Source organism: Capricornis sumatraensis, chromosome 18 (genome assembly GCF_032405125.1).
Source record: "Capricornis sumatraensis isolate serow.1 chromosome 18, serow.2, whole genome shotgun sequence".
NCBI classification, from domain to species: domain Eukaryota; kingdom Metazoa; phylum Chordata; class Mammalia; order Artiodactyla; family Bovidae; genus Capricornis; species Capricornis sumatraensis.
Window position 1 is genome coordinate 40,073,064 of NC_091086.1, and position 26,462 is coordinate 40,099,525.

Here is a 26,462-nt window from a genome sequence, read left to right on the forward strand (position 1 = left end):
TGAATGCACATTTATTGATTCTTCCTATGCATCTGCCTGCAATGCAGGAGACCCGGGTTCAATCCTTGGGTTGGGACAATCCCCTGAAGAAGGAACTGGCAATCCACTCCAGTATTCTTGCCTGGAGAATCCCATGGAGAGAGGAGCCTGGCAGCCTACAGTCCACAGGGTCGCAAAGAGTCGGACATGACTGAGCGACTTCACACATGTGGGCCAAACCCAGTACTGCTGCTGCTGCTGCTGCTGCTGCTGCCAAGTCGCTTCAGTCGTGTCCAACTCTGTGCGACCCCATAGACGGCAGCCCACGAGGCTCCGCTGTCCCGGGGATTCTCCAGGCAAGAACACTGGAGTGGGTTCCCATTTCCCTCTCCAATGCATGAAAGTGAAAAATGAAAGTGAAGTCGCTCAGTCATGTCCGACTCTGTGCGACCCCATGGACTGTGGCCCACCAGGCTCCTCCGTCCATGGGACCCTCCAGGCAAGAGTACTAGACATTGTAAAGTAAGGATGGACATGAACTAGGTCTTCCATTCAAGGAGTTTACAAAGTAAGGATACATATAGACAACCATTAAAAACACAGGAGATGTAGTACACACATACAATGAAATACTACGCAGCCATAGATAGAATGAAATAATGCCACTTGCATCAACATGGATGGACCTAGAGATTATCATACTAAGTGAAGTCAGACAAAGATAAATAACATATGATATCATTTGTATGTGGAATCTAAAATAAGATACAAATGGACTTATCTATAGAACAGAAACAGACTCAGGGACATAGAAAACAAACTTGTGATTATCAAATGGGAAGCGGAGGTAGGGATAAATTAGGAGTTTTGGATTAGAAGATACAAACAAGTCTGTGTGTGCCTAGTCACTCAGTTGTGTCTGACTCTTGTGACTCAACTGACTGTAGCTCCTGTGTCCAACAGAATCCTCTGCCCTTGGGATTCTCTAGGCAAGATTACTGGAGTGGCTTGCCATTTTCTCCTCCAAGAGATCTTCCCAACTCAGGGATCAAACCTGGGTCTCCTGCACTTCAGGTGGACTCTTTACCATCTGAGCCACCAGGAAAGACCTAAACTACTATATATAAAATAGCTAAACAACAAAGCCCTACTGTATAGCACAAGAAATTACATTCAATATCTTATAATAAACCATAACGGAAAAAACTATGAAAAAATATATATATATTTACATATGTGTGCTCAGTTGTGTCTGATTCTTTGCAACCCCATGGACTATAGCCCTCCAGGCTCCTTTGTCCATGGAATTTTCTAGGCAAAAATACTGGAGTGGGTTGCCATTTCCTACTCCAATACTTACATATATACATATTTAATATATATGTAAAACAGAATGATTTTGTTGTACACTGGAAACTAACACAAAATTGTATATCAACTATATTTCAATTTAAAAAAAAAAAAAACAGACTGATAAGTTCTAAGAGGGGGGATTCCCAGACGGCTTAGTGGTAAAGAATCTGCCTGCCAATGCAAGAGACACAGGTTTGATCCCTCGGTCAGGAGCCTCCTATGGAGGAGGAAACAGCAACCCACTCCAGAATTCTTGCCTGGGAAAGCCCATGGACAGAGGAGCCTAGCAGGCTATAGTCCATGAGGTCGCCAAGAGTCAGACGCATGCATGGAAGCTCTAAAAGTAGCACATTAAAAACACTCAGACAACCAAGTGAGAAACCTGAGTGCTGTCTTTGATTTCTCCCTCCCTCTTTCTTGCCTCTAGATGCAGTAAGCAGTCATTCCTCCTTCTTAATATGTCTCCCAGTTCTCCCCATTTCCTCATTTCCATGCACATACCTTCCATTCATCATTTCCAACTTGGATTACCACAGAGGCCTCCCAACTGGTCCCTTTGCCTCTGGTCTTGCCTTATTATACACATTTTCTGTGAGAAGAATATTCTCCAAGGCAAATCTTATCATGAAACACTCAGGCCTTAAACATGTCATGGCTTCACATAGCCTTGAAGATAAGTTCCTGCCTCACTTTCTGCCTAGCTAAGTTTCTGCCTCTCTTTCCTAAATAAGTCATCCTCTCAACTGTGCCTTGTCATTATAAATAACTCCTTCTCTGTGTAAAATTCTCTTATTCCCTTACTTTTTCTGACTGATGACTGCTTCTGCTCAGAACAAAGGGAATCACAGAAACTCCCCAAATATGAAGCTTATATTGTCCCTGGGGGACAGCCAAGGTCCCCCAGTATTATAAGTAGCTAAGCTACTTATAATAATAAGTAGATAGTTTTAAGTATCAGAGGCTATTGATGGTTTACATGTGGATGCCCATGTTGAGCATAAGCAAAATGAGAGATGATTTGATAACTACACATTTGTATTACAGCCAAAAAAAAGCAGTATGCAATCAACCTAGTAATGTAAATTAGAGAATATACAGATTCTATACCAGTTTGTCTTGCAATAGAATAGTTTAATAAGAATGACAATTCAATAAATCAAGAGCTCAGAGTTTGAAAAGATTAAATATAAGAATTAACTGAAAAGGAAGATTTCAAAACTAAGGTACAAGGACACAAATATTGAAAAGAATCACCATTATAGTTATAAATAGACACTGCAAATTCAAGATATAATTGTCTGAAAGTAAAATTAATTAAAAAAGATCTAAAGTAATTCATAATAAATGCAGACAAATTCAGATATTAACCATTATTAAAGAATATCTAATGGAAATAGAATGACAAATATAATTTAATATATGGGAATTAATGTTCCTGAAATAGAGAGCTCAAGAAATGAAAGAGAAAAACTATTTTAATAAATAAGTAAATATATGAACATGTCCCAGAAAGAAAGGATGAAATTTGTCTTGATTAATTGTATCAGAAATATGGTTCAAATATACAATTTCAAGGCAAATTCTAGCTAATTAACTAAATTCAAAGATTTTTAAAATGAATTCAAGTACCTTAGCTGAAAAAATAATTTCCCTATAGAATAACAACAAAATCTGGCTGGCGTCAGACTTACCCACAAAATGCAAAGCTAAGACAATACAGGAATGTTCACAAACTTCTAAAACAGAAAAGAAAATGTGTTCATATGTAAACATAACAGAAAGATGTCTCAAAACCTGAGAGCATTCTGTAAATGTTCATTCTTGAGTACTCAATGAATAAAAACTACTCAACTGTAAAATCCATGCAACATAGAGATGAGAAAATGTCCAAAATGAACTCATAACAGGAAGATACTGCAAACCCAGAGACTATTGCAGTAGTATCCAAACGGATTAATCAACCCAACCATCCATCCTACCCTGCTTACACATCGCTGATATTCCTGAATTGTGTCAACTCTCCAACCCAAGTTTTTAGTGCCTGGTTTATAGAACATTGTCAACTAACACTGATCAATCACAATGACAATTTGCCTAAAAACAAAGACGTATTTATGTTGTTTTCTAAAAGCACACTTAAGAATACAGATATATCTATTTCTAACCCTGAGCTAGTTTCAAAATATAGTCTATATAAAATAGAATTTTTCATAATCTTGCTCATCATAGTTGTCACTGAGTCTCTCAGTCAAGTCTAACTCTTCTGTGACCCCATGGACTATAGCCCGCCAGATTCCTCTGTCTATGGGGTTTTCCAGGCAAGAATACCTGAGTGCGTTGCCATTTCCTTCTCCAGGGGATCTTTCCAACCCAGGAATCGGACCCGACTACCCTGCATTCTAGTGTACTCTTTGCCTCTGAACCACTAGGAAACCCCTGGTTTTGATATCATATCATAGTGATAATACTTCATAAAACTCCTTGAAACTTTTGATATGTTTTGAGGCAGCTTTGGTATCAAAGTCATGTTGTGACAACGAGAAGCTTGCATAAGAAAGAGAAGTATCTGTTCTTCCTTCCACTAGTCGTTTTGCTTATGTTTGCGCTATAGGTATCATCTTCAGTCTGAATTTTCTTTCTGGAATCTTTTTAAGCCATTTATTCACTTGTGAGCATTCTGTTCATAGTAGTTAACAGAATAATAAACAGACTTAACTCTAGGTCTTTCTTCAAGATTCCAAGCTTATCATATATAACTCTTACCATAGTGTCATTCCACTTATGACATATATGATATCAATCTAGCAAATCAGAATCACTGTCAATAGGTATATGGTATATTGGCAAATAATCATTTCTCTCATATTTCACATGAAAAATAAATGCAAAAAAAAAACCTTCTAAAATGTTCTTCCTATATCCCTCTTAAGCAGCTCACTTTGAAAAAGACCAGAGTTTTTTTCATAGAGAGAGTATTTCATCCGTTGTTTTAATCATCCTAGTCTCCCTCATTGCAGAATTTCTAAATAGGGGCATGGCTGAACTTTACTGAAACTCCAGAACAGACATCAAATCCATGCCATTAACTATTACCCATATCACTAACCTCTTTACCATTTGATTTTCTCATTACAATTTCTTATCACCAAGCTGGGCTTCCCAGGTGGTGTAGTGGTAAAAATCCACAGGCCAATGCAGGAGCCTCAGGAGACCCAGGTTTGATCCCAGGGTCAGGAAGATCCCCTGGAGAAGGAAATGGCAACCCACTCCAGTATTCTTGACTGGAAAATTCCATCAACAGAGGAGCCTGGCAGGCTAGAGTCTATGGGGTCGCAAAGAGTCAGACACGACTGAGCACGCACACACACTCATATTAAAGACACTATGAGTTAATAGGAATTGTCCTGAAAATGTATGTAAAAGATCTTTGCTATATACAGTAAATGCATTACCTCTAAAGCAACACTGTGCCAACTCTTATGTTTAATTTTTCCCTTTGGTTAGTTGTACTTTTACTCCTATCTTTAGGCTTAAAAGCATTCTATCACCTTTTTCTGTAATTGTAGTCAATTATGGCATGGTGGTCCACTGAATGGGTGCCAGAAACCATGTGATTTATGCTATTCTGAGGCCCAAGACATATGCTTATATAAGTCAAAAGTGAGAGGTTTGCCATTCAAAGAGCAGGAGGCAGAGTCCTTAGGCCTTGGGTTACATCTGTATCCCACCCCCTCTCTCTCCTTAGTAACCACGTGTTCCAGGCCAAATTACTTCTGGCTTCAAAGTCCATGTTTATTATAACATCTACTTCTCAGGATTGTTATGAGAATTACATGAATAATGAGAGTAGAGTGCCCAGCATACACGAGTTGCTTAATAAATGGTAGCTGTTAGCACTATGGTTATCATTTCTATTATTAAACTCCCTCTAGGGACAGGAGGTGTGTTCCAGAGCTTTCACTTAGCTGACTTAATGGAGCTACAAGGTTCTGCCATCTGCTTCTTTCTCCTGTGCAAATAGGCTTTACTTTCCAGTTTGAATTCGCAATAAAATTAAACAAGTCATTTCCTTGAAATACCTTGCAGGTTCCTTTATGCAGGGATCAGAGAAATCCATATCGCTAGTTCAAGGCGGGAGGAGTGAGTATGCGGCGGCTTTGGCTTGGGAGAAAGGGAGCTCCGCTCCGGAAGAGAGGATATTTTCTGACTGGTTAGAATCAGTGAAGGAAAATCCTTCTGTGATCGACTTTGCGGTAAGATTGAAAAGCATTATGGGTAGGAGCTAAAGCTGTTGTCTGGCAGACCAAACTATGCGTCACACAATTCCTTTTCCATTTTCTTCTCAGATGAAAAAAGAAATGTGTCTTTGGTGTGCATGCACACTATACCTTTTTAGAAAACACTGAATTACACATCTCTTGTTTTTGCTGTTCAAACAAGCATTCTGTAGTAAGGCATTTAGAATTCGTAGCATACATAAAATACCAAAAGAGGGAATTTGGTGCATAAAACTGCCTAAACTTGCCTGGAGTAGTGCTCTTTATCTTTCCATGTATATAATACATTTGATTTCTGTATTTTTCTTGCAATTTTTTAGTTGATGAGCACTCCTAAATCTTCATTTATAGCTCTATGGGATATATGAGATTTTAGATCCATTTGAAATTCTGTTTCTATCACCACTGATTAAATTTACCAGTCTTATATTTGTTGTAATTACATTAAAGGGTGTTTTTATTATGTCTGGAATACTTTGTCCACAAATCAGTCGTATGCCACTTAAACCAGTTTTGCCTGGAACATAAGCACATTTTTAAAAGCCCCTAAAGGAACTATTCTGCTCATTTCATTCAAATGAAAATAAAGGAATTCAATCATCATGAAAGTAGGATGATTTACATGCAGTGTGAAGATATTTGGAATTCTACAGGTTATGGTAGGAAAATGTGGTCCAGCCATCCATCTGGGCACACTGCAAAGAGAGTCATTCCTCTGGGGTTTTAAAATGTTGATGAGCCTTGATTTTTGTGTTAGCCCCCATATTTGTTATTGTAATTCTTCTATTGATTCTACCAGAAAGTTCATTTCTTTGTGTTCTCTCTCCACATTTTTTCACCTGGTTCACCAAAAGCCAATATTATTGTCCCTAGAAAAACAAAGAACACAGAAAGCCTCTCTTCACTCTTCCCAGATCTTTCTCCTTGAGTCAAACTTGTTGAGGTTTCACCAAAACATTCCTGAGCTGCCTGACTCTTAGTCACTTATCTCCAGACGTTGAGGCTTAATAAGTAAGATGATGTAAATTCTCATAAGTGGACACCTCATCTGAGGCTTCCTCCATAGTAGAAGCACAGGGAAAGTAAACTCCATGTACATTACACCTGCTGTACTTTAGGACAGTGGAAGACAGCTAATCTTGAAGACAGCTGGTCTACCCAGCATAGAAGGCAAAAATCTCCCTGCCCTCCCCTTCCCTGGAGAGGGCTTTTCTCTACTGGTTCGATAGACAGATATGCCGTATTCTACAATAATCGCTTTGAAGCATACGATTGCCCAGGTCTTGCCTCTGATTCCATGAGAACTGGGTGGTGATGTCAACATATGCCAAAGAGGTGACTCTGACTAGAGCTTCCTCCTCCCATCTGCTCTTAGCTTGCTCCCATCACGGACCTGGTCAGAAACATCCCCTGTGCAGTGACAAGACGGAACAACCTCAGGAGAGCTTTTCAAGAGTATGCAGCCAAGTTTGACCCTTGCCAGTGTGCTCGATGCCCTAACAATGGCCGCCCCGTGCTCTCAGGGACTGAATGTCTGTGTGTTTGCCAGAGCGGCACCTATGGCGAGAACTGTGAGAGGCGCTCCCCGGATTACAAATCTAGTAAGTGTCAGTAACTTACTAGGAGTCAGGAAGCTTTCCCCTCCCCAAGGTATTCTAGGTTGGTTAATGAAAACAGCAAAACAAAACAAAACTTGTCCTTGCAATTTCCACCTTACGCAAATTCACAAGGAAATTAGGCCTGGAGAAAATTAGACTCAAAAGTCAAACAGTTTGATTTCAGTCTCAGCTGTAACCTATCAGCTGTGTGACCTTGGAAAAGTCACCTAACCTTTCTGTGCCTAAATCGATTTTCCATAAAATGGAGATAAGGCCACTATACACTTGAAAGTTATATATGTGTGTTTATGTAGTCGGGCTTTCCAGGTGGTGCTAGTGGTAAAGAACCCACCTGGCAGTGCAGGAAACATAAGAGAAGTAGGTTTGATCCTTGAGTCAGGAAAATCCCCTGGAGAAGGAAATGGCAACCCACTCCAGTATTCTTGCCTGGAGAACCCCATGGACAGAGGAGCCTGGCAGGCTACAGTCCATCAGGTCACACAGAATCAGACACAACTGTTGTTGACTAAACAACAACAACAACATATGTATATGAAATAAACAGCACAATGCCTATCACATAAGATAAATAAAATAAAAAACATAATATAAAGTAAACTATATGATACTGATGTTATGAGTCTCTTATGCATTGTAATGTAGAATAAAGATAGCTTGTAATAAGGGACAAATTAAGCCACAATCAAAATTTTCATACTGAACTAAGATATATTCATGGCTACCTCTAATCCTCTTTAGAAAGAGGATATGTCGTGGGAGTAAGAATATAGTCTATTACCTTTAGAAATGTATTTTAATATATATATTAGATAGCTATGCTTTTCAGAAGATGTTAATATGTATACATAGATGTATGCATATATGTACTGTGTGACACATTGCTGATAGTTGAAAATTTTTCAGAGCTGTTGCCATTTTATTCCTGTGGGAACAGGAAAGTAAAAACAGATGATGTATCAGCCTCTTTACACAGAGAATTTCTTCTAATCCTGACAACAACGCTATGATATTCTGCAAAGGATCCCACAGCTAAAATGCGAGGCAACCAAGTTGGCCTGGCTTCAAAGCCCCAGTTCTCTGGGCTGCACTGAGATCGGTGGGTGGATGTCCCTGTCTTCCAGATGCTGTGGATGGCAACTGGGGCTGCTGGTCCTCCTGGAGCTCGTGTGATGCTACTTACAGGAGATTGAGAACCCGCGAATGCAACAACCCTGCCCCTCAGCAAGGAGGAAAACGCTGTGAGGGGGAGAGGCGGCAAGAGGAACACTGCACGTTCTCCATAATGCAGAACGAGTAAGGATGGAAAGACGGGCGCCGGGGAGAGTGGGCAGCCCCCACCCCCACTGCTAGAGACTTGCAGCATTTATTTTTTTATTGCTAAGTGAAGAAATACTTAGAATTTTACCTATTCCAACATATCAGTGAGGTGTTAGGTATGCTACTACCCCTTTTCCTCTCTAATATTTTCTCTCTTTTTTATCTGTTTTATATACATATATATATATGGGCTTCCCAAGTGGTGCTAGTGGCAAAGAACCCACCTGCCGATGCAGGAGACATAAGAGACACAGGTTCTATCTATGGGTCAGGAAGATCCCCTGGAGGAGGTCATGGCAACCCACCGCAGTATTCTTGCCTGGGAAATCCCATGGACAGAGGAGCCTGGTGGGCTACAGTCCATGGGGTTGCAAAGAGTCAGACACAATTAAAGCAACTTAGCATGCTCTAAAGTATACATATATACACACACTTTAGAGCATATATATGCTCTAAAGTATATATATATATGCATCCATATATGTACATACATAGACATTTAAGTATGTGTACATATTTATTTTATTATACGCATCTTTTTTTTTCCCTTCTAGTGGACAACCATGCATCAGTGATGATGAGTACATGAAAGAAACTGATCTCCCTGAATTAGAATCAGATTCAGGGTGTCCTCAACCAGTCCCTACAGAAAATGGGTTTATTCGGGTAAGCATCCTGACCTTCACTTTAGGTTTGGAATCCTAAAAGGAGAGCTTAGGAAGCATGCATTTTCTTTTATGTGGAGTCATTTTTTTCATAGTTTAATAACCTATTGACTTAAAAGGTAAAAAATGTAATATTTAGAACGGCTCCACCACTTCCCCTCTTGAATTCCCTGAAGACATCCTCATACCTAGTTAGACCAAAGGCTGACAGGGTCTTTTGTGCTCCTTGGCACTAACCCATGTGCTGATTACACATTTATGTGAGTAAAGAATGGTTTGGATGACTTCTCTGCTGCTGCTGCTGCTGCTGCTAAGTCACTTCAGTCGTGTCCTACTCTGTGCCACCCCAGAGACGGCAGCACACCAGGCTCCCCTGTCCCTGGGATTCTCAAGGCAAGAATACTGGAGTGGGTTGCCATTGCCTTCTCCGGATGGCTTCTCTAAGAGTCTACAAATAAGATCCGACTGTTTATTTCTGAATCTAAACAAACTAACCCCCATCTAAGGCACATTATCAGGGAAACAAACTAGTTTGACTATAACATAGGTGGTGTTGAGCCTATAATGATTTATTAGGCTAAATACCTATAGAACTCTTAAGCAATCAAAGCTTTATTACCTTTTATCTTTTTTCTTTAAACCACTGTATATTTCTATGATTAAAAACAACTTTTTTGTTAGACAGCTCTGTGACTTTAGATATAAATTTTCAGGAGATACATAATACTTAAAATTGATCACAGGAGGCATGTGCCTTAATCAATTTCACATTTTTAAAAGAAAGTTTACCTTTCTTAAACCCAGTAAAGCCTTTCATCTGTTTCCAACTATGTCATATTTATGATTAAAGAGCAATAACCTTCGATTCTCCAAAGCCAGCAAATAAATAGCCACAGAACAGTGTCTGCACTAATATATCTTCCCTGTTCATTCATCTTCTGTTCATGTATAAGGTGCTAGGCCTAGAGGTGTGAAGGGGGAGAAATATTTTGGAAGGGAGTAATGTCTTTGGCCACCTGATGTGAAGAGCTGAATCATTAGAAAAGACCCTGATGCTGTAAACCATTGAAGGCAGGAGGAGAAAGGGATGGCATCACCAACTCGATGGACATGAGTTTGAGCAAGCTCCAGGAGTTGGTGATGGACAGGGAAGCCTGGCATGCTGCAGTCCACGGGGTCACAAAGAGTCGGACATGACTGAGTGACTGAACTGAACTGAATGTTCATTAGTCCTTACTGGAGAACCAGAGATTCTCGAACTCCAAAGTCTTAAGCAAGGCCCAGAAACTTCCATAACAAGCAAGATCTCCTGTAATACTGGTGCTGCTAGTTGGGGAGCCACACTTTGGGAACAAATCCTTCAGGACAGGGATCAGCAAACTATACCCAGGAGCCAAATCTGGTCTGCCCTCTGTTTTTCTTTTTCTTTTCTTTTTTAGTATTTATTTATTCCCGTTTGGCTGTGCTGAGTCTTTGTTGCTGCTCCATTTTTTTCTCTAGTTGCAGCAAGCAGGGCTTACTCTTCGTTGTGGTGAATGGGCTTCTCACTGCCACGATGTCTCTTGTTGAGACACAAGCTCTAGAGTGAGCAGGTTTCAGTAGTTGTGGCTTCCAGGCTTTAGAGCTCAGGCTCAATAGTTGGGGTGCACAGACTTCCAGGGCATGTGGGATCTTCCTGGACCAGGGGTCGAAATGTGTCCCTTGCATTGGTAGGTGGATTCCTTACCACAGAGCTACCAGGGAGGCCCTGTTCGTCCTTTTTCAAGTGAATTTTTTGGAACACAACTACATTCCTTTGTTTACATAATGACTATGACTTTTTTGTGCAACAATGGCACAAGGTGACAGATGCTACCTGGCCTGTAATTGACTCTCAAGGCCCTTTACAGAAATAGTTTGCCAGTCCCTGCCCTTTTCAACATTATCCTCAAAATTGCACTTTGTCACATCCAGATTTCTAAATAATTTTTAATCTGTTTGCGTCAGTTGCTTACATTAAAGTGTTAAAATGATTGACGTTCTAATTTTAAAAACACACAAAAGGTTTAAACAGTGATTCATTATTCCAATGACTGTTCACAAAATTAAAATATATGTTTCCATTTCTATGAATAAGTTCACTCCTTGTTTCAATTTACTCTTTATTAAAGGCCTAATTCCTACCTAACAAGAGTTTTTGCTCAAAAGTAAGACAATTTTGACTTTCCTAATGAGCACTTTCTAGAATTCCAAGTAGCAAAATGCCCCTTTTATGGAATCAAAGGCAGATATGCCTCATTCCAGGCTAGAGCAATCATGCCACTGCATGTGAAGATATCTGTTTAGTGACCAAAGGCACTTACCCCAGAGGCAAGTGACAGTGACTTTGGGTAAAGGCCTTTGCTAAGTTGGTCTAGCAGATGTGTTGACCAAAGCTTGATGGCTGCAGCATATACTTATAGGTTATAGCTTCATAAGAGAAATGAAGCAGAAGCTTGTGACAATAACTTATTTCAGAATGATTGTGAGGGAAAATGTGCAGCCTTTGAATAAAATATCCAGATCATTAATACTAGTCATCATGCCATTCCCCTTGGAAACATAGCCATATCCATGATAACCAATGATGGAATACTCTTTTTGTATTCAGAAAATTAATCATCTTCTGGGAGACAAGTTGAATCTCATGGCCACATAGTAACAAAGGTTGATAACTGAACTTTCACCTCCCTCAAAAGTCCCATCTTCAATTCTCAGAGAATAACTTCCTAGTCAGTTCTTTGTACTTGCCTCCCATTCAGTAAGGAGAGACCGTTACATTACTGTCTTCCTCAAAAGGAGAGTGTTTTTCATTTTATTCAGCATAGTTATCAAGCCCTGTGTAAGGCTCAGACGGTAAAGAATCTGCTTCCAATGCAGGAGACCGGGGTTCGATCCTTGGGTCAGGAAGATATCCTGGAGAAGGGAATGGCAACTTACGCCAGTATTCTTGCCTGGCGAATCCCGTAGACAGAGGGGCTTGGCGGGCTAGAGTCCATGGAATTGCAAAGAGTCAGTCTCAACTGAGTGACTAACACACAAAGATTTGTGAGGCAGAGATCTGCTAGAAGAAATACCACTCAGGCATAGGTGTGGGGCTGATAAATGTGAGAAACATAAAATAGAGCTTATACAAGTTTAAGCGTAGGGGTGGGGCTGATAAATGTGATCAAATAGAACTTTGTGCAAGTTTCTCTCTAAAACCAAAAGGATGATACACGTGATGAAACTGGTAAATGAAAGAGATTTCCCACACAGGAAATTCTACTTGAGTTGGGTCTCAGGACAATGAAAGAGAGAAGATGTTGAGGACAGAGGAAACAGTTAATAAAGATATGGAGGCATGAAAGAGAATATTATGTGCAAAGAATGGTAGATGCCTTTGTTTTCCTAGAGCATAGATTCTATGGGGAGAAATGGCAAGAGGTGAGGATGGGGAAGTGGGTTAAGTTTCATATTCCAAGTTAAGAATATAAAATCCACTTTATCTTAAAATCTTTTCGTGAACTCCCACTTGCCAATAGTTGGACTTTATTTACACATTAAGTGGGAAAATATGTAATGCCCAATAGGCTATTAGGAACACTTTCAAATGATTTGTAGTCAATTTGTTACCATAGCGATTGCATATATTTGCTGCATATGTAGAATAGATTACTTATTCAGTTTATAGCCGCAGGATAGTATATAGTTTTCTTATTCTTGCAATAGTAAGCCATCACATATACAGAGTAGAGTAAGTTATTAACTAAATATAAGTATATGTATATATATATATATATATATTCTAATCAATTTAAACTAGAAATATGGAAGAAGGATTAGAAGAGGGACTAGTTGGTTGTTAGATAGCTCGATAGTTATGGTGAGTGAAGTCGCTCAGTCATGTCCAACTCTTTGTGACCCGGTGGACTGTAGACCACCAGGCTCCTCTGTCCATGGGATTCTCCAGGCAAGAATACTGGAATGGGTTGCCATTTCCTTCTCCAGGGGATCTTGTTGGTCCAGGGATTGAGTTGTGATAAGAGAGAATATGTACTGTGAGCAAAGGCAGTGATGATGGCAAAGGAAAGGAGTGAACTTTGAGAGATATTTGGAAGTGCACATTTAGCAGACTCTGAGTATATACAGGAATGAAGGAACAGAAGAGATCGAGGAGGGCCCTGAGGTGTTTGAAGATATTATTCATCACATTGGTAATGTGCTGATTTCGGTTTTAATTCTAGAATGAAAAGAAACAGTACTCAATTGGAGAAGAAGTTGAAATTTTATGCTTTACTGGATTCAAAGCTGTCGGATACCAGTACTTCAGATGCTTACCAGACAGGAGCTGGAGGCAAGGAGACGTGGAATGCCAACGTGAGAACTGGGCAGACCCTCTATGTGACTCTGCGAAAGAATGAACGTGCCCAAAATAAATAAAGAAAAGTCACACCCTTAATTAGTACATTTTACCATTTTTCAGTAACTCTGGTGAAAAGATTTAGTGAAACAGAAAATAGGATTCGTCTGCTAAAGTTAGATTTCAAACTGTCTTCATATTTTAGTTCTCACCCCTGCATGTTAGCCGGACTGTGAGGCTTGTGCTTAAAAAGAAATTGGGGACTTCTGCTAACTGCAACCAACCACAGACATCGGCCTGGCCCAGAGTACAAAGAGATGCAAGCTAATGGGTCCCAGGGAAATGATGCTTAACTCTTAGGTGTCAGAGATGGCATATCATGTGAAATGCAGTTTTCCCCTTGGAGCACATTGGCATGCTTTGCTGGAAAAGAGAGCAAGGGTTTGTAGGCTCCACACATACCCATGCTTCATCAGAGTCAAAATGTGATTCAAACAAGGTTCAGATGGGAACTCCAAAGAGTTATTATGGAATACCATGACACAAAGTTGAAATCAGTGTCAATTAGAACATCCTGCCTCTGTGTCACCCACAGTGCAGCCCCCCCCTGCTTTTGGGAAAACTCACTGGGGAGAAGAGTGAAAAGATTATTTCTTGAAAATGTCCCAATGATGTAGTGAAAGTTACGAGTATCTGAAATCATTTCCATAGCAAGTTCTTCCGTTAATGGAACTAAAGGCAGTTTCTCAGTGGAAGCCTGGGATCCTCAAGCCCCCATTTTTCTGCTCAAAAGGCAGCATTAACACTGAACCGATGTGGTCAATCACATAAAATCATTTAGTGGAATGCACAAAATCTGCCTGTATCCCTTGAGTGTTTTGCTCCACCAAATGCATCTGAAATGTTTCTCTCTCTGCAGGGACAGAGTGCCTCAAGCCAACAGTGCCAGAAGGACTGACGCTGTCACCATTTCAGACATTATATAAAATTGGTGACTCCATTGAGCTAACCTGTCCCAGAGGTTTGGTTGTCAATGGGCCATCGAGGTACACATGCAGTGGGGATTCCTGGACACCACCTATTTTGAACTCACTCAGCTGTGAAGAAGGTAACAGCTCAGGATCCTGGGGTCTGCTAAGGTGGTGTCCTTTGAGATTATCTGTGTAGCATCCACAGAGATGCTGTTGCTTATGACGGGCTAAGTTGTATTTCACCTGTATTGATGAAGAGCTCAGGCACACAGAAGTAGCTATTGGTCAAGTGGATAATTTCAAACCTTGGAGAGTGAGGTCAATTTTATTTCCCAATCTAATACTTCAATATTCTGATAGAGCACAGTGCTCTTATATAACAAGATCAGAATTGAGGGTTAACTGAAATTTTAGCTCAACTGGAGAGTGACAAAAAAGTAATACACACTGCTTTTTAATTAATTAAACATTTTATATTAACTTATTTGCTTGTTTGATGAGTCACTTCAGTCCTGTCTGACTTTTTGCAACTCCCTGGACTGTAGCCTGCCAGGCTCCTCCATCCATGGGATTCTCCAAGCAAGAAGACTGGAGTGGGTTGCCATCTCCTCCTCCAGGGGATCTTCTCGACCCAGGGATCATACCCACATCTCCTGCAGTCCCTTCATTGCAGGTGGATTCTTTACTGCTGAGCCACTGGGAGCCTGTTATTTTTAATTTAGAACATAGAAATATATAAATATTCACCAATTTTCTAACATAGGACCAACCTCTTATTTCCTAAAGGGTCTCCTGATTTGAGTTCCAAGATTTCTTTCTTGAATAAAACAAATACCTAATTCATCATTTGCCATCCCATAGACGGCAATTTTGCTATCCCATATCAATTTCTCTAAAACAATAAGTTTTTAAACTCCAAGTAGGGCACTTCTTTGAAAACCACCTCTGCTTAAGTCCCTTTCCCTGATTCTGATGTCGTTGAGCTAGGAGGGCCAGTATTTGTGTTTATACAAATCTTTCCGAGTTAATCTGGATACAGCCAAAGTTGAGAGTTACTGTTTTGAAGAGAGGTGAAAGCTTAAAGGCAACTTTTGCAGCAAATTTGACTAGAAAATGCTTTAAAATGGTTATATGTATTTTTTTCCTTAATCTTTTACAGTAGTTTCATCCACAGTTAATTCAGAGAAACATTTTTGCAAACCATTTTAAATTATTCAGTGTTTTCAACTTCGTTTTTATAAAAATAATTTTTCCTCCTTTATTTTATCAGTTGATATATTTATCAACTTATATGTAAGTTTGATATATTATGGAAGTTGATATATTTAATTAGCATACACAATTACAAGAGGAATTGGCATAAATAGACTTGGAAACAAATAAAACGGACTCTTGGTAAGTCTATAACTGGACTAGCGGTGCAGAAGAGTGAAGCTGTGAAAGACAGGAACATATTAACCTGGAAGTTCAGTTTCTGACAGGCAGCTAGCTGGCAGCAGGAGCTGAGAACTCCCATTAGTCTGGTGTGTTGGTTACTTGGAGGAAAAGGAAGGGAGTTTCAACTATTTCATATCTTCCAAATTTCTCAACACGTTTGTTCAAGTTATGTCTCATTTTTAATCAGAGAATCCTGGAGGGTTTATCTGAGCTCAGCTATGATTAGGCCTATTTTGCCTATGAAAAAACTAAAGGCAAAAAGATGCTAAATTAGACCCAAAACCAGACAGTTTGGGTCAAACAAGCGGCTCTGCTAATTCCTCAAGCTCTCTGCTACCTTGCCTTCTTTATCCTGTTCTGTGCTTTTATAATGTCTGAAGGAAAAGGAGAAACTTAGTCTCTTACATGGGTTTCCCTGGTGGCTCAGATGGTAAAGAATCTGCCTGCAATGCAAGAGACCTGGGTTCAGTCCCTGGGTTGGGAAGATCCCCTGGAGAAGGAAATGGTAACCCACTCCAGCGTTCTCGCTTGGAGAATCCCATGGACAGAGGAGCCTGGTAGGCAACAGTCCATGGAGTCACAAAGAGTTGAACATGATTGAGTGACTTTCACTTTTCAACGGTTATATAACCTTAAAACTATTGATAAAGAGATCATATGGATATCTGTGAGCACTTCAGGTTGGTAGTGTGGCTTAGCTTCACCTGATTCTTGATCATACATGTAAGAGAGATGAATGTGTTTAGGGACTACACAGTTTACAAAATTAAGACTTTCTGGGCATCTTAGGTAGATCCTTCTCTTTATACAAATAACAGCATATGTATACACATACACACACCCCTCCATGTTTTTAAAAGAAATTGCAGTTATAATTCAAACTGAGAGATAACAAAATGCTCTACATCGAGATAAAAGAAAGAAATACTCCATCTCATCTACTTTCTCTCCGACAATGTTGGCAGAAAGATCAGTGAAAGGAGTCAGAGAAAAAGAAATTCATCACTAAAACTGAACCTCTTTACTCTCAATGTGGTGGGAGATGTGTGATACAGAGATGTCCAGGTCATTGGTTGGCCAGAAAGACTTTTCATTCTTTCAATGTGAAAAAGAATTTTGCTTCCTGAAGAAATGAGATGCCGTACACCTCCCCTGTCATTTTTATCCCTTCCTCTAAGAAATTAACACCTCCAAAGATCCTCTTGCCTTCATCACTCTTTAAAGATTGCAATGTTTTCATTTCCACGTTGCTCACAAATTGTGCAGGGCAGAAAGTGTGAGCACCTGAGGACCAGTTCTGGCTTCCACCTGATTCTTAGTGAGGGAGCAAAGAATCCTTGTATGTGGTCACTGATGACGTCAAACTGGTAGGCAGGGAGCAAAGCTCTGTGTGCTTGAAAACTGATACTCTTTGGAAATGTATAGCTTAGAGTCCCTCCTTGACCTGAGTAAGTGTGGATTTATTTACAAAAGCCAAAGAGGCATAGCCACACAAGACACCAAAGAAAAACAAGCCCATGCCAATGGAAATCTTAGTATCTGAGAACTTAGCAGCAGTTATAGGTCTGCATGTTCATGAAAGCTCTGAGCCAAATTTCACCAGCTAGAATGAGGGTCCTAAAAGAGGAAAATAGCAGGGAATGGAAATGCATAGCAGCAAAGAAGAAAATGTACCAGTTTCTTAAATCTTTATTTTTGCCTGTAACATAAACCTGTTTCCCTACCAAACCTCCTGCCTGATATACCTTTCTCCTTCCCTCCTTTGTCAGTTACTTGCTTTCAGAGGCCATTGTGGTCATATGGATGCCTGATTAGTCAGATCCAGTCTAGGGACATGTGTTTCATCCAGGAGGCTCAGGATGTCAGCTCCATGTTTAATTCAATCAGTCTAAAGCTTCTTTGGGTGAGCCTCAACGTAAGCAAAGATAACTAAGATTTCCCCTTCCATATACCTACTGCAATGCAGGTATATAATTCGCATGGAATGTGGAAGACCTGGGTTCCATCCCTGGGTTGGGAAGTTCCCCTGGAGGAGGGCATGGCAACCCACTCCAGTATCCTGGAGAATCCCCATGGACAGAGGAGACTGGTAGGCTACAGTCCATAGGGCCGCAAAGAGCTGGACATGATTGAGCAACTAAGCACAGCATATAGCACATAATATACCCATGTTCTTCATTCTACTTTAATCTCCAGTCCTCATATTCAGTATTTAATTGCTCATCTTAGCACAAGCATCATTTCCTTATAAATCTTCCTTACCTTTCTCAGTTTTTTGTGTTTTTTTTTGCTGATATGGTCTCCTGAAATATTTCTTCCAAATACCTATCTCAGCTTTTAATTATAAACTCATCCCTATGATTATTTGATTAATGTCTCTTTTTCCACTATTGCTTAGATTCATGGAAAAAGAGGATAACTGCTGTTTTCATTTTTCTACTTCTCTTTTTCCCACCATAACATCCTAGTACCTAGAATATTGGGCAGGGATAAATAGCTACATTTGGGAGCTGTCCATTTCTCCGCTGATTATTCTTATAAGAAAAGTCTGGCTTTTCATTATCCCCTAAAATCCATTTGCACAGTTGTTGACACTGACATCCATATTGGTAAACCCAATGGACAATATTTCGGTCTTTATTTGCTTTGGTCTCAGCAACATTCGACAGAGCTGACCTTCTGCAGATGTATTCTTTCCCTAGTTCCAACACACAATGCCATCTGGTTTAACTTCTACCCCTCTGGCTGCTGCCCTGCATCTTTAGCAGGCTCCTGCCTGTGCATGGACTTTAAATGCTGGAGTTCCTCAAGACTCAGATCTGTGCCCTAACCTCATGCTACACTCTCCTGCTGAGGAATCTCACCCATACCCAGGGCATCATTGATCCCTCCATAGGCTAATAACAAATTTAAATCTTTCCCACAGACTTCTCCACTGAGCTTTAGTCCTGAGTATCCAAATTCCTATACACCTGTTTTGTTTGGCTGTCTTAAAGAGATCACAGATTCAGCATTTGCAGAGAGGAATTCTCGAGTCATCACTCTTGCCTCCCTACCACTAACTTTTTCTAATATTTACTGTTTCAGTTTAGGCACCAACATCTATTCTCTTATGCAAACCAGAAATCTAAGAATTACACTTGACCGTTCTTATAACCTACCCACAATATGCAATCTCATGCATTTTACATGGTTGAAATGTCTCAGATTCACCCACTTCTCTCCATTTCCACCTCTGGCACTTTGATCCAAATGACCATTCTCTTTCACCCAAACTACTACAGTGAATGTGAAAGTTGCTCAGTCATGTCAGACTCTTTTCGACCCCATGGACCGTACAGTCCACGGGATTCTCCAGGCCAGAATACTGGAGTGGGTAGCCTTTCCCTCCTCTAGAGGATCTTCCCAATAATAACCTCATAAATTCTCTACCGTCTTGACCACCTTGCCTCTCCAAATGCATCCTCTACACAGAAGCCAGAATTAAATTCTTTTCCACATCCAGACCTGATTTTGTCACACCACCCCCTGCTAAAACCTATCAGAGATTTACCACTGGTTATAACATAAGACAAAAATCCTTCAAAAGCCCTTTATGACCCTACACAGTCCACCACACAGCCATTTCTCTGGCCATTTCTTGTTGCTTGCCCTTGTTTCCCTGGCTTTCTTTCAATTCCAAGAAAGTCAAATGTTCTCTCTCTTTTGAGCACGTTCATGTCTGCTATTTCCTTTGCTTCCATCTTACTCCATTTTCTCTTCCCATTTTACCGTTCATAACCTTCCTGGCTACATCAATTTTCTTGATTATATGCTTTCTCTTTAATAGCACTAATAACAGCAGAAATTCTATGTGTAGAGTGTGTGTGTTTGATTAATGTCTGGAGTTCCTCAGAAGACTAGAATTTCTGTGAGCATGGGATCTGGGTCAAATTTTCCTCAACTCACTATCGCCAGAATCTATCACAGTGCTGGTAAATCATAGTCGTTCAATAAATATTTGAAAAACGAACAACAATTTCACCAATTTCAATTTCTTGAACTTAATAGCAGTTTTAGGTTGGAAACGTGACAGCTCACAAGGGCTAGAAAGGACTTTTCAGATGGACTATTTCATAACAACAGATTTGAAAAAGCTAAAATGAGTGCTCTAACTCTAGGAGACAAGTGAGAACATTTCACCATAGCCTTTTCTCCTAAATTCAAACTGACCACTTGAAATCCATGCTGTGAACTGTTCTTGTCTTCATTTTCTTTTGTTTCAGATATCCTGACAGGCTTAAGGGGTCACTGTCAACCAGGACAAAAACAGTTGGGATCTGAATGCGTTTGCATGTCTCCAGAAGAAGACTGTGGGTAAGAGATACTCTCTGGACTGTGCTTAGGAACTGAGAAAACCAGTCTAGTGTAACCAACTTCATGAAGGAGCCGGGCTTCTTAAAGCATGAATACAAAACATATTTATTTTTAATATAACTGATACCCCTTGTGCCCTGTTGAATTCTTCCTTCCCCACTGAGTAGCAAGCAGTCTTAGTTATCTCTCCCTAAGTTTGCATAGCTTTTGTACTAAAACAATCTCATTCTGGTGATAAAGACATTTCTATCCTGTTTAAAGCATCAGACACAATTATCTCAAAGCCTTCTTCTTCCCCCTAAGTATAGGAGCGAAGTTGTGACTCCAAGAGGTTGGAGTAGAGAAAGAGGTGTGAGCATGGACTTCACACACACATACACACACATCTCTTTGTCAGTTTATTCTTTCACATGGTGGCAGAGAGCATAAAGAAAAATGATATATCCTTATATGGCTGCCATGACTCTCTGTAATTATAACTGCCTTTTTCTAAATAAACCCAAGAGTGTCAAGAGTACTTATTAATTTCAGGACTACTTTTGTGGGAGAAAAATCCTAAGTAAGATTCGCTTAAAGTAAAATTTTGTTTCTCTATCTTACAAAATAAATGCAGGGGGAAGGCAGTCTAGGGATGGTCTGGTGATTCTCTTCTTGCAGATAGGAGCAAGACGCTCCTTCCTGCTGTCTGTTCTGCTATGCTTTTTTTAACTCTAATATTCATACTTTATGTTTTATTGAGGTATAGCTGATACTTTATTTCTCTTTATTAAAATAAAATTGCCTGGTCTGACATTCTTGAAGTTATATCACGGTGCAAGATTTCTCTGCTGGAGTACAAAGGAAGGAAGATCAGAAATGGACACATGCTCTGTTTTTAAGGAGAGTTCCTGGGGGTTCATCACAGCTCCCATTTCACTACTCTTCTCTTGTTCACATGGCCATGTGGCCCTGCAAGGGAGGCGATGAAATGCCTAGAAGCAAAATCATTGGCTAGAAGCAAAAGCATTTTTTTCAGTAAAATTCAGTTCAGTTCAGTTCAGTCCCTTAATCATGTCCAACACCTTGCAACCCCATGGACCACAGCACGACAGGCCTCCCTGTCCATCACCAACTCCCAGCGTTTACTCAAACTCATGTCCATTGACTCGGTGATGCCATCCACCCATCTCATCCTCTGTCGTCCCCTTCTTCTGCCCTCAAACTTTCCCAGCATCAGGGTCTTTTCCAGTGAGCCAACTGTTCGCATCAGGGGGCCAAAGTATTGGAGTTTCAGCTTCAACATCAATCCTTCTAATGAACGACCAGGACTGATCTCCTCTAGGATGGACCGGTCGGATCTCCTTGCAGTCCAAGGGACTCACAAGAGTCTTCTCCAACACTGCAGTTCAAGAGCATCAATTCTTTGACGCTCAGCTTTCTTCACAGTCTGACTCTCACATCCATACATGGCCACTGAAAAAACCATAGCCTTGACTAGATGGACCTTAGTTGGCAAAGTAATGTCTCTGCTTTTTAATATGCTGTCTAGGTTGGTCATAACTTTTCTTCCAAGGAGTAAGAGTCTTTTAATTTCATGGCTGCAATCACCATCTGCAGTGATTTTGGAGCCCCAAAAAATAAAGTCTGACACTGTTTCCACTGTTTCCCCATCTATTTCCCATGAAGTGATGGGACTGGATGCCATGATCTTCGTTTTCTGAATGTTGAGTTTTAAGCCAACTTTTTCACTCTCCACTTTCACTTTCATCAAGAGGCTCTTTAGTTCTTCACTTTCTGGTGTCATCTGCATATCTGAGGTTTTTGATATTTCTCCCAGCAATCTTGATTCCAGCTTGTGCTTCATCCAGCCCAGCGTTTCTCATGATGTACTCTGCATATATGTTAAATAAGCAGGGTGACAATATGCAGCCTTGATGTATTCCTTTTCCTATTTGGAACCAGTCTGTTGTTCCATGTCCAGTTCTAACTGTTGCTTCCTGACCTGCATATAGGTTTCTCAAGAGGCAGGTCAGGTGGTCTGGTATTCCCATCTCTTTCAGAATTTTCCATAGACATTGTGATTTACACAGTCAAAGGCTTTGGCATAGTCAATAAAGCAGAAAGAGATGTTTTTCTGGACCTCTCTTGCTTTTTCAATGATCCAGTGGATATTGGCAATTTGATCTCTGGTTCCTCTGCCTTTTCTAAAGCCATCTTGAACATCTGGAAGTTCATGGTTCACGTATTGCTGAAGCCTGGCTTGGAGAATTTTGAGCATTACTTTACTAGCGTTGAGATGAGTGCAATTGTGCGGTAGTCTGAGAATTCTTTGGCATTGCCTTTCTTTGGGATTGGAATGAAAACTGACCTTTTCCAGTCCTGTGGCCACTGCTGAGTTTTCTAAATTTGCTGGCATATTGGGTGCAGCACTTTCATAGCATCATCTTTTAGGGTTTGAAATGGCTCAACTGGAATTCCTCACCTCCACTAGCTTTGTTCCTAGTGATGCTTCCTAGGACCCACTTGATTTCACATTCTAGGATGTCTGATTCTAGGTGAGTGATCACACCATCATGATTATCTGGGTCATGAAGATCTTTTTTGTACAGTTCTTCTGTGTATTCTCGCCACCTCTTCTTAATATCTTCTACTTCTGTTAGGTCCATACCATCTCTGTCCTTTATCGAGCCCATCTTTGCATGAAATATTCCCTTAGTATCTCTAATTTTCTCAAAGAGCTCTCTAGTCTTTGCCATTCTATTATTTTCTTCTATTTCTTTGCACTGATCACTGAGGAAGACTTTTCCTTGCTATTCTTTGGAACTCTGCCTTCCAATGGGTTTATCGTCCCTTTTCTCCTTTGCTTTTTGCTTCTCTTCTTTTCACAGCTATTTGTAAGGCCTCCTCAGACAGCTATTTTGCTTTTCTGCATTTCTTTTTCTTGAGGATGGTCTTGATCCCTATCTCCTGTACAATGTCACGAACCTCCATCCATAGTTCATCAGGCACTCTATCAGATCTAGTCCCTTAAATCTATTTCTCACTTCCACTGTATAATCATAAGGGATTTGATTTAGGTCATACTTGAATGGTCTAGTGGTTTTCCCTACTTTCTTCAATTTAAGTCTGAATTTGGTAAAAAGGAGTTCATGATCTGAGCCACAGTCAGCTTCTGGTCTTGTTTTGGCTGACTGTATAGAGCTTCTCTATACATCTCTTTGTATAGAGTTTCTCTATACATCTTTTCTATACATTTTTTGACTGCAAAGAATATAATCAGTCTAATTTCGGTGTTGGCCATCTTGTGATGCCCATGTGTAGAGTCTTCTCTTGTGTTGTTGGAAGAGGGTGTTTGCTATGACCAGTGCGTTCTCTTTGCAAAACTTTATTAGCCTTTGCCCTGGTTCATTCTATACTCCAAGGCCATTTGCCTGTTACTCCAGGTGTTTCCTGACTTCCTACTTTTGCATTCCAGTCCCCTATAATGAAAAGGACACCTTTTAGGGTGTTAGTTCTAAAAGGTCTTGTAAGTCTTCACAGAACTGTTCAACTTCAGCTTCTTCAGCATTACAGGTCCAGGCATAGACTTGGATTACCGTGAATTGAATGGTTTGCCTTAGAAACGAACAGAGATCATTCTGTCGTTTTTGAGATTGCATCCAAGTACTGCATTTCGGACTCTTTTGTTGACTATCATGGCTACTCCATTTCTTCTAAGGGATTCCTGCCCACAGTAGTAGATATAATGATCATCTGAGTTAAATTCACCCATTCCAGTCCATTTTAGTTCACTGATTCCTTTAGAATGTCAATATTCACTCTTGCCGTTTCCTGTTTGACCACTTCCAATTTGCCTTGATTCATGCACCTAACATTCCAGGTTCCTATGCAGTATTGCTCTTTACAGCATCAGATCTTGCTTCTATCACCAGTCACATCCACATCTGGGTGTTGTTTTTGCTTTGGCTCCTTCCCTTCATTCTTTCCGGAATTATTTCTCCACTGATCTCTAGTCGCATATTGCACACCCATCTTTCAGTGTCCTATCTTTTTGCCTTTTCATACTGTTCATGGGGTTCTCAAGGCAAGAATACTGAAGTGATTTGCCATTCCTTTCTCCAGTGGACCACATTTTGTCAGAACTCTCCACCATGACCTGTCTGTCTTGGGTAGTCCTACGTGGTAAATAAAATTAGAATTAAGTTATCAAAGAAGAGAATGAATAAATGGTGAAATAGGAAGTCAACAGACTGTGTCCAGTTGTGATATTTCACTTTTTATATATTTTAAACAATGCAGGCTGTTCTAGGGCAATTTTCATCTTCAAAAACACATGTACATAATTGTTGGGGCTTCCCAGGTGGCTCAGTGATAAAGAATTCGCCTACCAAGGCAGGAGGCACAGTTTCGATCCCTGGGTCAAGAAGATCCCCTGAAGAGGGGAATGGCAACCCACTGCAGTATTCTTGCCTGGAAAATCCCGTGGACAAGGAGCCTGCTGGGTACAGTTCATGGAGTCACAAAGGGTCAGACATAACTTGGCGACTAAACAGCAGCAGCAGCAGTTCATAATTGCTACTTTGGAATTTTTCTTCTATTTCTTTGCACCAAGGTTTTTTTCAGCTTTAACACTGATTGCCTCTCACATTCTTCTGAGTTCCAAGTAAACAAACACTTGTAGGGACACTTTGTTTATTTATTTATGAGACCACTACAGGGACTTTTTCTGTAACATTCCACTGTTGTAACTCAGCCCAAAGATGGCTCTGTCTATCTTCCTAAGAATCGACCACAAGTGGTCCACCTTGTATGAGCTACCTGCTGCTGGGGTCTCCTCACCCAGAAAATGGCCTTCTAGGGAGAACTCACAACATTCACATTGTCCATGTAACCCGAGGGAACTTCTTTCTTTGTTTGCAATGCCAGACTATGAGAGCACAGACTGTCCTCTAGAACTGTCTGAATTTCAGCTCAGCCCTCCCTCTCCAGCCTCTTCCTATATGCCTCAGTCCTCTTTGATATGGCATCGAAGGTGTTTGTGAGAGTGACTAGCCCCACAGCTTAAATTCTCTGAACTTAGAAAGTGGCTTTTTGTTCTGTCTCTGGGCTTCAGTTCCTGGAAACAAATTTACACACTGGTGCACTGATTTTTAACTCTGAAGTTGACATCAGAGAAGAAACTCAGGTTTGGAGTAATCAAGTTCTTGTCCTCTCAGCAAGAAAAAGACTATGGCTATCTTCTTGTTAACAGGACCCATCCCTTTACTTAGATTTAGTGAGTTAATCAGAGATTGACCTAAAAACTCATGCTGTTAGTCACAATACAAACACACTTGCAATGCTATATAATTATATTTAAGACTTTGGTGTTGCAAATGAGTTCAGGGGAAGTGCAGACTAAAATAGACTAGGTTGATCAGAATTAGCTTCAAAATGTAGCCAAGAATTGATCTGGACATAGACAGCTGGAGATGGGAGACAGTGCAACATGGATTGAGCAGGGCATGGGATGGTAGCAAAGGAAGAATAATCTTGTCAGTCTAGAAAATGCTCAATACAATTGTCAGGTGATAAAAAGGGATTAAGAAGGATGGGAAACTGATTCTAGAAAGGAAAGTTGATTGGATGAATTCAAAATAGAAGATTTTGATTATCAGAATTAACTTTAATTTGAAGGCAATTGTGAGTAGTAACAAGCTTAAAATGATTTGGTTTTTTTTTAGGAAGATGAGTCCCAGAGCATGCAAGATTAAATGAGAGACTGAAAGGAGAGAAACTGGGGGGAAGAGAGAAACGGGTACAGAACTAGGTGGAAAGTTAACATATGAGTTGGCTACACACCATCTTTTCTAGTCTTCATGTATAAATGCTTGCTTTTCTCTCCCGTATAGACATTATTCAGAAGAAATCTGTGTGCTTGATACAACATCCAGCCATCACTTTACTTCATCTGCTTGTAAGCTTTTGGCTGAGAAATGTTTAAATAATCAGCAGCTCCATTTTCTACATATTGGTTCATGCGAAGAGGGTCCACAGTTAAAATGGGGTCTGGAAAGGATAAAACTTTCCTCCAGTAGCACAAAGAATGAATCCTGTGGTTATGATACCTGCTACAACTGGGAAAAATGTTCAGGTAAGCTCCAGTGGTA

At 40.3% G+C, this 26,462-nt stretch overlaps 1 protein-coding gene across 1 annotated transcript in view; it reads left to right on the forward strand.

Moving 5' to 3' along the window:
• The window catches only part of C6 (complement C6), a 73,078-nt gene that overhangs the window by 39,354 nt on the left and 7,262 nt on the right, over window positions 1–26,462 (forward strand). Inside the window, exons 10-17 of the mRNA XM_068990434.1 lie at window positions 5,419–5,585; window positions 6,985–7,210; window positions 8,350–8,521; window positions 9,100–9,211; window positions 13,455–13,587; window positions 14,490–14,678; window positions 20,244–20,334; window positions 26,205–26,446. Of these exons, the coding sequence (XP_068846535.1) occupies window positions 5,419–5,585; window positions 6,985–7,210; window positions 8,350–8,521; window positions 9,100–9,211; window positions 13,455–13,587; window positions 14,490–14,678; window positions 20,244–20,334; window positions 26,205–26,446 (1,332 nt within the window). The remainder of the gene's footprint in view (window positions 1–5,418; window positions 5,586–6,984; window positions 7,211–8,349; window positions 8,522–9,099; window positions 9,212–13,454; window positions 13,588–14,489; window positions 14,679–20,243; window positions 20,335–26,204; window positions 26,447–26,462) is intronic.